The following is a 12,258-nucleotide window of genomic DNA, read 5'->3' on the forward strand; positions in this document are numbered from 1 at the left end:
TTACATGACTCTGTTCTCCTTTAAATTGGCTGATTCCTAAGCAAAGTAAAGAGGTGAAAAGTGGGGGTCAACTACCATATAAGTGACTTCTCTTAACATGGAGCTAAAAACAGTAAATGGAGTCTCTCCTGCCCTATCAGGATGATGGGAGTCAGTGCTACACCCACTGTGGCGCGGGTCACCTGCTTACAATGTAAGGGAGGGAAAGAGGCTGGCTCTTGCTCCTCCCTTTTGCTCTTGCTGCTTTTGCTGTTCTGAGGCCAGGAACTGTTGCCTTCTGCCATGTTCCACTCTGCCCCAGAGCCAGCTGAGTATGGACTGAAAGCTCCACAAACTGTGACCAAAATACATCTTTCCTTCCTTATTTCTGGGCATCAGATATTCTATCTCAGCCACAAAAGAAAAGTAACAAAGACAAATGCTACTGGACACACACCTGCTACTTATGAACCATAGAAACTTGCAATTGACTTTTGTCTGTCCTTTCATTGCCCTAATAAACCATATGTCTCACAGGCTATCTCTGGGAGTTTGTCAGTCTCTCAGTAACCTACTCGAATGCCCCAGAATGCAGTGTTAGGTTGCCTATTGTGTTCTGGGTTCATACTTCTCACAAGGACTTGCTATATGTGTCACAACTATTGGGTGATGAAGGATTGGGCATCCAGCTCCTGCTTACTGCTCCTGGATAGCACCTACGACATGTCCTTCTCCACGGACCCCGTGGACCCATCCTAGCTGCATATCTGTACCACACATTCTGCAGCCATTTCCTCTGTGTCTCCTCCTAGAAATGTATAGAATCTGGAGGAGAAGATATCTGCATGACTTAAGCAATAAAGATTTCTCTCTTTATTGCCTAAAGTTCCCTAAAGAGGACCCCCACTGCTCAAAGCTGAGAAGCACTGGTGTATACCTGTGACTTCCTATTGTGCTTCTGTCTACTGTGACCTGAACTTCAGGACCTAGATCAAGAGGGCGGGGGTCTCTAGCATTGCTCAGGGCTGTGATGGCCTTTCATGTCTACTCCCATCAGTCTAGAAGAGAGGCACCAGATTTGGCATCTACTCAATGTTAATGGTGGCAGCAGACAGACAACAGAATTCAGTGCTTCACTGCCATAGTGTCCCTGATCCAATTCACGTAGGGCTTCAGTTTAGTAAAAATATCAGGTGCATTGCAGAGGCCAGAGGAGGGGTGCTCCCATGTTGGTAGTCCTTCGATGACATCACTGTAGATGAGTGCACCCCAGGGTTACCCTGGAAAGAGATAACATGGGAAAGTCCAGTGGGTGTGGGTTCTGCCTACAAGCCCAGCTCTCCCTTTAAGGGCTGCAGCAAGAAGGATCCCTAAAGAGGAGAGGGCCTAACATCCGATCCGGGGGAAGGCAGGGCAGAGCTCAGTTCCTGCACAGAGGGTAGGGCCAAGACCACAGGGCCCCACACATGTCAGTGGGAGGAGCAGCTACAGGACCCTCACCCAGCAGGGCAGCCCATCACAGGCCCTCATGGCCCCACGACCCCTCAGTCTGATCCCCAGACAGGCACTAGAGGGCGGCTGAGAACCCTGAGTCAGGCTCTGCATGGCCACAGCTCCAGCTCAGCAGATGAAAAGTGTACTCCAGTCGCCCTGCTGAGGCCTTGCAGGACAGGACCCTCAGCCCAGGTCTGTCCCTTGACCCCTCCTCCAGCCACACAACCCTCTCTGCTATCACAGCCTCCAGGCACTCTCCATCAGGGTCCTCAGCACCTGTCCTGCCCTCTGCTCTCCCCAGGTGCCACAGGGTCACCTCCCTGCTTCCAGTGTTGGATCATCTCACCACACACAAGGTCCCCAAACCCCATCTCTCCTCACTGTCCTATGCAGAGCAGAGCAGCCTCGTGATCTCTCCATCACTTCTAAGTTAGTTTCCTGTTTCTGCCCCACTTTGTGGAAGAAACTACACACAGCCTACTACCCACTGTACAGCTGCATTTGTATGAAATTCTAGTACAGGTAAAACAAACTAATGTTGCCTAGTTCTGAGACTGATAGGGGTGGGATGAGTAGCTATAGAAACAGCTGGGAAGGGGCATGAGGGAAATTTCTGGGCTGATTGGGATTTTCTAGAACTTCACAGGAACGCTGGTGTAGGTATTTGTCAAAATATGTTGAATTGTATGCTTGAAACCCGTACTTTTATTCTTCAACACAAATTATACCTTAGCTTAGCAACCACGCATGGCATTTATAATAATGAAATACTACTCGGGCGATGTGAGGCAAACTTGTAATCTCACCACTCGGGAGGCTGAGGCAAGAAAATCATTGCAAGTTGGAAGCCAGCCTGGGATGCAAAGTGAGTGCAAGACCAGCCTCATCTGCATAGAGAGACCCTGTCTCAAATGAAAAAAAAAAAAAAAACCTCTTTTAAAACTTACTACAAAACAAGTTGCAACAAAATTCAAAATTGTGGTAGAGAGAGTCGTTGTCTGACCACAGTGTAAATGAGCTAGAAAATACGACAAAATAAAAGCCAGAATATCATAAATGTGTGCTTTAACTTTAAAGGAACACCTCTGAAGAACCCACATTTAAAAGAAAAATGCAGTGCAAATGAGAAAATACTTTGAACCAAAGGTTAAAGAAAACACAGGATGTTTTAATCATATGTACCCACTGTACTGTTTGGAGAGAAACACAGGACCATCAGCACATGTATTAGAAAAGAAAAATAATGCAGTACTCATTTCTGGGTCAATCATCCCTAGATATAAGAAGAATAACAACAAAATAAAGTTTAAAAGGAAAAGGAATAAAATGTTGAAGAGAAAATTTAATGGCATAGGAAACAGGCATGCACAGGAGAATCCCCAAATGCCAAAAGTTTGTTTGCTAGTGGATTAGTATAGTTGGGAAGCCCACAAATATACTAAGTGAGAATGATAAAGAATGAATAAAGAAAGACTCAGAAGGCTGGGGATATAGCTCAGTGGTACAGGCACCTGCCTGGCAAGTGCAAGGTCCTGAGTTCGATTCCCAGTACCAAAAAAGAAAAAATTATGCGGAATATCCTAGTCAGCAAAGTAAGGCAAAAAAAATAACACAAGTGTTCAGAAAGAGAAACATCACTATTGTTAGTCTTAGATGGTTGTGAATGCAGAAAGCCAAAATCATCAAGTTATACTTATCGAATGAACACTAGAATTTAGCAGGACTGTTAGAAGTAAAAATCAGGTGTCTTTCCATAAGACTCTCGAGACTTAAAAGAGCAAACACTTGAAAACTGGGTCGAGGGATGCAGCTCAATAGTAGATCCCTTGCCAAGCATGCACAAGTCATCAGGAACCAAAAACATATCTTTGGAAAGATGTGTAATACCATGAGAGGAAAAATAAAAATATACCATAGAAGATCAAAGTAAGACATATAATGTGTCATGTGTGCAGGTAAGATTGCGATCTTGTACAGACGCTAATTAGCTCCAATTTCATTTTCGGAGGTGTATGGGACAGTATATATCATCACAAATCTCCACCACACATTTCATTCTATTTCTTTTCACTGGTACATGCTGCAAGATGTAATGCTTCACTCCTCATCAGAGTTGGTCCATGGACATCACACATCTTGACTCATTTTTCATCCCTTTTCTGTTCTCTCCTTACCCCTCCCCATATCTCTTGGTTCCCTTGCCTATCATCCCATTTCCTATCATCTTTTATTTTGCTCTCTAATTTAGTTATATTTTGGTCTTCACATAGAAGAGAAATCATGCAATATATAACCTTGTGTGTCTGATTTATCTCACCTAACATTACAGTCTCAAGGTGCATCCATGCACCCCTAGGTGTCTTCCTGAAAGAGTTAAGAACATCATATTACAGTGACTCACACATACTCATATCTATAGCAGTACAAATTATACTAGCTAAGTCTTCGAAGGGGGCTTCATGTCTACCAATACATCAATCGATGAAGATAATATGGTATTTATACAAGTGCAGTACTACTCTGCCATACAGAAGGATAAACTTCACTCATATGTAGAAAAATGGATGTACTTTGAATTTATAAGCTCAATAGCACTCAAACTGAAATCCAGAAGGACTTTAAAGGACCTGGTAAGCTGTTTCTAAAGTTCATATAGGAGTGCGAAGGATGATTAACCAAGATACTTAAAGGAAAGCAATGTGGGCACACTTGTTCTCCTAGTACCTTATTATTTAAAAAATGGTGATATCATCCAAGACATGCTAAATATACCAGTATAGCAGAACAGAGCTGGAAACAGACCTGTGCATTAAGGAGCATGTCATACAAAACAAAAACACCTACACGATGCAGTGGGGAAACAGTGTACTCAGTGTCGTGGAGGGGGAGTGGACAGGCAGTGAATTAACTTACAGTTAGAGTAGAGTCACACTGAACCCAGTCTCTTGCCCCATCAGATGTCTGAGACCTGGCATGTACTGCACGATCATAATATCTGCACAGGCAAAACTCCATATAGAAGGAAATGACAAACACGCCTTTGACCCAGAACACAAGTATTATCTCCTGATAGCCTGTAACCCTTTTGTCATAGGTAATTGTTATAGGAATCCTCAACTGGAGCCTGAAGGGCTTCAAATTAGGATGAGAGGAAGGCGTGTCCAGAGCTTTGCTATCTCTCTGAGCATATTCTGACCTCATCATGTGGACCCCAGGAGCCTGCCCCAGACTATTGCTTAGCGTTAGGTTTCCCAGATGCCCTAAAACATGCAGTCTGGGGCTGGATTTGTTGAGGATGCAATTTGGAGCCCAGACTGGGGCACCAGGAGACTAAAGCCTGAGACTCTGAGTCTGGGGTTCCAAGTCTAAAGATTGACCCAAAAAACCTGAGTCTGGAGTCAGGGACCTGAATGAAGAACATACAGTGTAGGATCTAGATCCTGCATCTTGATGACAAGGGAAAGTTACAGGAGCTTCAAGGTCAAAAGCTCAAAACAGGAGAGAGATCAGGTAGGACCATGCATCTGTCCAGGGAGCTGCTGCTGCCACCAGGAAGAGGAGCCTGGGGTTGCAGGGAAGGTAACCTGGGACAGCTTGTGGTGCCCATGTGGAGATGGCCTGGGGTGCCACAGGGCCAGGGCAACCACACTTTCTGGACAAAATAAGAAGCATATATCTTCTGGAGAAACTCATTCACAATCCCCATACAGGTGTTCACACTGCCAGAAAGCAAAAAATGAGTGGATGTGGGAGCAGGAAAATCGTCAGAGCTGCATGTGAGCAGAATAATTGGCAGATTTACTGTTTTAAAATGGTCAAGAGAGGAACTGTTGTATTCAGAATAGGGCACAGCTAAGGTACGTAACTGTTAAAGACAGAAAAGGGACATTAAGGGTTCATCACACATACAACAGTTGCATGGTTTGTGTGCATTGTGATTTTCAAAACCAGAGTGAGAGAAGAAAACAAAGGGAGAGAATTAGAGGAGTGTGAACAAATTTGACCTAGAACTCACAACATGCTTTCAGGAATGAACAGAAAATCTAAATAAAAGAGAAAACACTATGTTTCAAGTTCAAGGTATCCTCATAAAACTCTGGTTTTAAACTCTCAAAAAACAAGGAGACACATGGACAAAGCTGAAGAGAATATTGGTGAAATGCAAGATGTGCCAGAAGACATTACTCAGAGAGAGAGAGCAAAACAGAGCGGGGGGGAGACAGAGCGAGTGAGAGACAGAGAGAGAGAGAGAGAGAGAGAGAGACAGAGAGAGAGAGAGAAGCAGATACCCAGGGGATTTGTGGAGATACTTGGGAAGGAGAAAGAGAGAGACATGGACAACCCAGGGACCTGGGACAAATGTACCCCTCAGCCCTTAATCTGTGACTCATGAAAAGCATGATCCATGGTTTTTTTCAGGGACAGTCGAGGACTTCAAAGTGGCTTTTTCTAAAATGGATGACTCCTCACTTGGGCCTCCAGCAGTTCAACGGGGACCAAAAAGGAAGCAAAGCTCGATCTTTGCTTTGTGAGACTCTGAGTCATACCCTTCTCACCTGTGCATAGAGGCACATGCCTCAGTCAGAGCACAGCTCTCAAAAAGCTGGCACAACAAGGTTTCTTACCCTCAATCTACCCAGCTTAGCTCATACCCCTTGAAGGCTTGGGACAACAGGATAAGACATTTTCCAGGATGTCAACTATGCTGAGAAAATCTCCAGGCCCCTAAAGTTAAGATCGCCTTGGTTAACAGCCTCCTCCGACTGGGACCACCCGAAGAGAAGAAAGTCATCCTATGCATATCAACCTGTCCCTCAGGTCACAGTTCTTCAACCCAACTGAAGAAGCCACGATGGAGATCAGGGTCAGGAGGACCCCAGCACGTAGCACCCCCGTGTACCAGGATGACCCAGCTCTTCAGACCGGCAGCCACTGGCCTTTCTCCAGGGGAAGCCTCTGCCCTGACTGCTCCTACTCACCTTATCAAAGGATCCATTTGATGTTTGTCAGTGCCTCAAGCTAATGCCCTGACCATCTTCTCTTACTCATAACTAAAGCCCTTGCATGAACATTCATGCTGTGGTTTTTGTTCTATTTCCATCACCACAAAAGCAAGGACCCACACCAGCAGGTACCATGGGGTGGGGGGAAGAGCCCTGCAAAGGGAAGTGTTCAGAGAACAAAATGGTGCTGACCTCCAGGGTAAAAATGCAGGCAAATGTAACTATAGCAGCCTAATGTATGCAGAGTATGATAATAAAGGTCCTCAACTACACATATAATACACCATGGGATATCCAACACAAAGAGAAGATATTAAAGGGAAAAATAAAAGAAAACTTCCTTATCGCCTCACAGCTTGCGGGTAAGGTTGGTGCCTGTAATTTCATGCTGTCCCCTTATCTCTAAAGCAAGTCCCCACACTGAGCAGTGACAACAGGAGCATATCTGAACAATGAGGAGACTCTCAGGGAGCACAGCAAGATGGGCCGTGGCAAGGACCCTGGCCCTTCCCCCTCCTCTGGGAGGACAGGGCTGAAGATTGAGTCAGGATCCAGTCGGGCCCACCTGTGGGGCCTCTGAAAACACTTGGGGTCCCCAGAGAGGCAAAGGTCCAGCCCAGCTCCATGGGGACAGCAGCCCCAGCCTGTGCAGTGACCCTCCTGGCTTGTCCTGGACCTCGTCCCTGGGCTCTGAGCTGTACCTTTTCACCTGCCCTTTATTAAATAATACAACAGAAAGTGCAGGGTCTCCCCACATTCTGTGAGCCAGGCTAACAGATGCCTGGGCCTTGGATAGAGAAACAGATTTATGGCTGGAGGGTCAGAGGGCAGGTGACAATAGGGGCTTTTGATCGGCCTGCCAGGCTGGGTCACTGTTGAGGCCTTGAGCCCTCAGCCTGCGGGACCCGGGTCACATCCTTCACAGCACGGTCTGCTTCAAATGCTGCACTGAGCTGGGGCTGAGTTGAGCTGAATGGAACTGAGGAGGGGCTGGGCGGGTGTGTGAGATGTGGCTGCCACTGGGAGCCCTGCACACTTGCACATGGTTTTAGAGGAGAAAGAAAATGACCCAGAGAGACGTCAGGCAAAGGGAATAGCTAGCTCACAGACTAAGGCAGGTACAAGCCTGCCTGGCATGTTCAAAAATTTAGGTTTTGGTGTGGCTGAAATGGGGGTAGGGTGTGCCACACCAGGCCTGGTAGATGCCTAGGACAGAAAAATACACTGCCTGTGGTGTGGTACGCCTGTAACCCCAGCTTTCTTGGAACCTGAGGCAGGAGCATCTCAAGTTTGAGCACAGCACGGGTAACTTGACCAAATAAAGGAACTCTGACTCTACATAACATTTTAAAAATATGCTTTGGCATGGAGCTCTGTGAGAAGATTCTGGAGCCAATCCCCAGGACCACACACACAGAGATACAGATTGTCTTGATGTCATGTCCATTTGCTTCGTTTAATGTAGATTTAATATACAGGAAAGAGCTTCAAAGGCAAAGAATCCAAAGCAAACATCCCTGAAACAAGAGGCTCAGGGTAGCAAAGAGCAATGGATTGGAGGCATCAGAACTGAAAGAGAGGTTGAGAGTCACTTTCAGCAGGGTCCCACCCGACACTCCCCTACTTCCTTACAGCCCAGAGCCCTGTTCCCTGCCCCCTGATCTGACTAGAAGCAGCACAGGCAGGGCGCTGTGCCCAGAACTCTAATATTTCAGCCCTCAAGCTCTAATGTTCCAGCAGCCCCAGGGCAGGCCAGCCCCCATCCCAATCCTTATAAGACCTACCAAGGCTCTGAGAGTCAGCAGCCCACAGATCACAGCCCCACACGGGACAGCCGAACACTGAGACACAGAAGCTGAAGCCAGGTGAGCAACCCTGCATTCTCCCAGCACAAGGCTTGCTCTGTGCTTCCCGCCCTTTGAGTTCCTGCCTCTTTCTGTCTCTGTCCCGCTGGGTGTGTGACTCCCTCTCTGCCTTAGAGCATCGCTTTGACTCAGTGTACAGCAAAGGCTTTGCGATCCTCCTGCCTCCAGAGCACTGGGATTACAGGTGGTGCCACCGTGCCCAGTCCCTGTGAGTTTTTAAGAGCACAGATTCTAGTTCCCTCTCCATTTGTTACTCAGCCTGTCTGTGTCTGCACCCTCCATGGAATGGGGATAATATCAGGACCTGGCACCTGAGATGGCTGTGAAACTGAGTCACCACGTGTCTCCTGCTAGTGCGATGCCTGGCACAGGGCTGCGCCTGAAACTTCGCTGAGAGCACCTTGATTTCCATCTCAGTCTCCTTCAGCTTCGTGACCCTGACACATCTGTGCCTGGGTCCCATCTTCCCTGCTCCAGGGTTCAGCCTCAGTCTTGGCGTCTCTGTCCCTAACTGCCCCTCATTCCTCAGTCTCCCTGCCTTCTCTGTCCTCACAGGTAGAGCTCACACTGTTTTCTCCCAGGACCTGGAAGATGAAGGGGCATTTTGGTTGTCCCTACTGGTGTTGGGGGGTGCAGGCACGGGGTGTAAAACACCATGCTGTAAACAGGGCAGGGCTCAGCAGAAAAGCCCACCAGTCATCAGCAGGCAGAGGGATGGCTCTGAGGCACTGCAGGCCTTGGAGTGTCCTGGTTCCATCCCCAGCAGAGGATGGATAAATATCAGCAAGGCAGAGGGTGACAAACTCTGCCCTGTGTTACTGTTCCTCAGGCAGGGACTCAGAGTCCAGGCTGGACAGGCTCCTTTCTAGCTGCTCCTGAAATGGTAGAGGAGGCCCCAGAGTCACCAGGTCTCCTCCCCAGCAGGTGCTGTCATGGAGACCACAACAGAAGCCCTCTGGCTGTGTTTCCTGGGATGCATCATCCACACAGCTGCAGGTATCTGAGTTTGGGGTGCGTGCTAACCTGTGTTCACCCAAAATGCATAATCCTGCCATGCCCATTGGCCATCTGGGGGTCTGCATGGCACCAGGGTAGAAACACAGCTTGTGGAGAGGCAGCAACTGGATTCAGAGCCCAGCTGTGCTACTTCTCACTGGGCAAAGTCCTAATGTCTCTGTGCCTCAATATCTCCACCTCCCACCATAGTCTGAAGGCGGATTACATAATACAGTGTAAACGCTCGTTCTCCCCAGACTCTGGCCAATAGGCGAGTGTGCAGATGCTAGCTCTAATTCACACAGGGACAGCACTGTGCATGGGCCTCCTTCCCCAGCTGGCAGAAAAGTGTGGCAGCTGCCCACTCCCCTGTGGAGGTCACCACACCTGAGCCTCTGGGGAAGGAGACCCTGCAGAGGGCTGGGGTCCAGGCAGGGTAAGAAGTGTTCCCAGAGGGACTGTTCTCTGTGCCCTGCTGTCAACCCTGCATGTCCAGCAGACACAATCCCAGGTGCAGTTGCCTCTGTCTTCTGCTCGACAGAGAGGCTCCTGCTGGGGAAGGGCCATGTGTGGTGACACTAGGTCAATGCCACTGGGGTGGTGGAGCAGAATGTGAAGCTTTAGGCCCAGAGGAGGTATCTGTCCTTGGAACTGTCCTGCTTGAGCCTCAGAGGCAGAACCTCAGACATTGCCCCTCTGTGGCACTCCTGATGTAACCTGGGCCTTCCTAATACTGACCCTCTGGAGCCCTACCTGATACACTACCGGATACATTACTGGATCCCATCCACCCATCCACTCTGTGTTCCTCCTGCCCACAGAAGCAGAGATTCCTCCCAAAGGAAATAGCAGTCATTTCCCAAATGCACGCCGTCTGGTCAGCAAACGCATCTCTGATGGCTTTACTTGCATTCCACACTCCCAGCCCTGGATAGCCGCACTGTTTGACGATTATGAGCCATTCTGTTCTGGAGTTCTGGTGCATCCGCAGTGGGTGCTGTCAGCTGCGCACTGCTGGAAACCGTGAGCAAGTGCAGTAGGGGTTACTGCAGGGATGGGGGGCGGGGGAGTGCCCTGAACTGGGAGGTGTGAGGTGTGTCTTCTCTTGGGCGGACATTGTAGGCAGGGTTTAGGGTCTGATATTGCACTGCACTGAGGGGCAGGGCCTAGGCTGAGTTTGAGCAGAGAGGGTGAGTCTTGGCCCAGGATGGGGTTCCAGCACTGCAGAGGGGCTGGGCCAGGGAGTGAGCCCCAGCCCCACAGGCTGGACTTGGCCAGGGTTGAGATTTTAAAACACTAGGCCTGGAGCAAGGCTGCAGCTACAGTCAAAGGGGAGGCCTGGCTGGGAGATCCACTTCCCCAGGCTGGAGGAACATTCACATCTCTTTGTTGGGTCTGAAGGATCCCCCGTGTGGGAAAGGAAACCACACAAGACCCTGGGGTTGACCCAGGTTTGAAAGTGCAGAGGAGGAGATGACTTGAGAGAGGCAGGCTTGGATCTCAGTTCAGCCTCTAGGAGCCAGGTGGTGTGGACAAGGGACCTCTTGTCACCGGGTGTAAGGGTCCTGGGGAAAGGCAAGGGAGACAAGTGAGGACAGAGCCAGGTAGATGGGGACCAAGGTATGCACTTGGTTGCAGGGCAGGGTATAGGGAGAGATGATGCTAAAGCTCACCCATTGGGAGAAATATCTTAATGTCTTGTTTTAAACAAATTAATACAATGCAAATATCCATGATGAACAAAATATCCACATTTGAAATAAACAGGATCCTGCGGGTGTGGGGCCAGGGCGAGGGCAAGGTGCACCTCAAATGCTGTCTTCCCTTCAATTTCTGATATGTTGTGCATCGTGGACATGTGGCATTAATTTTGAAATTAAAAATATTACACTGAGCCACTATTCATCTTGTGTTTTCTACATTAGTGGCTCCCTCAGTTAACACCTTAGACAATGCTTCTCTTGCCTCAACTGTAATAGTCAGGTTCTGGGTCTATTTGCAGATGGAGATTGGGATGGGATTTGAACGCTGTCCAAGTGGGGATGAGGCTGGCCCCAAGGATGGGTCTAGGCATGGTGTGGGTGCGAATGGCAGTGGGGATGGGACTGAGGTTGAGCATGAGTTGGGTGTGAGGCTATGATTGGAACTGGACCTACATTGGAGTTTGGGCTTCTACAGAGGGTGTAGTTATTATGGTACTGACCATCCCATCACCCTCAGATCCTACACCATTGTGCTGGGCCTGCACAGAGTTTTCGGTTGGTTTAAACCAGGCAGCCAGATTATCGAGGCCAGTTTCTCCGTGCAGCACCCACAGTACGTCACACCTAGGAATGGTAGTGACCTTATGCTCATCAAGTTGGACAGACCAGCTGTGGAATCAGACACCGTCCGGACCATCCCCATTGCATCCCAATGTCCAACACCTGGAAGCAGGTGCTGGATCTCTGGCTGGGGTCAGCTTTTGGATGGTGAGTTTGGGTGTTTCTGTCCTTAGACTCACTGAATCCTGTGGCTGTCTCTGCCCAGGAGTGTTTCTGACCCTGTGTCCTTTCTTTCAGGCACCTACCCTTTGGAACTGCAGTGTGCATTTATTCCTGTGGTTTCTGAGCAGTATTGCAGATCCGTGCTTAACTCGTCCTATTCCGACAATATGTTCTGTGCTGGTGGTGAGGGCTACAAGGACTCTTGCCGCGTAAGAGATTTGGACATGGAGGCAGAGATTTGGGATGGAGATGAGGTGTAAAACCCACAAAGGGCAGAAGGTCATGCAGGAATAAAGGACACTCCAAGGGCCAAGGGGAGACACAGGTGCAAAGAGAAACAGAGAGAAGAAACTGGAAGGGTGAGAAGCAAACAAGGAAACACAGGGTAAAGCAACCACAGAGAAGAACAAAGAGAGCCAGGGAGAAGTGAGCAAC

The 12,258-nt window shown here is 48.6% G+C and overlaps 1 protein-coding gene across 1 annotated transcript in view; it reads left to right on the forward strand.

Annotated features, from left to right (window-relative positions):
* The window catches only part of LOC102014954, a 74,723-nt gene extending 62,640 nt beyond the window's left edge, over nucleotides 1-12,083 (forward strand). The window contains exons 8-10 of the mRNA XM_013508942.1: nucleotides 10,263-10,360; nucleotides 11,558-11,808; nucleotides 11,899-12,083. Coding sequence (XP_013364396.1) covers nucleotides 10,263-10,360; nucleotides 11,558-11,808; nucleotides 11,899-12,083 — 534 coding nt within the window. The remainder of the gene's footprint in view (nucleotides 1-10,262; nucleotides 10,361-11,557; nucleotides 11,809-11,898) is intronic.
* Nucleotides 12,084-12,258: the final 175 nt, after the last annotated feature.

Source organism: Chinchilla lanigera, unplaced genomic scaffold (assembly GCF_000276665.1).
Source record: "Chinchilla lanigera isolate Chin_1 unplaced genomic scaffold, ChiLan1.0 scaffold00158, whole genome shotgun sequence".
Lineage (NCBI taxonomy): Eukaryota > Metazoa > Chordata > Mammalia > Rodentia > Chinchillidae > Chinchilla > Chinchilla lanigera.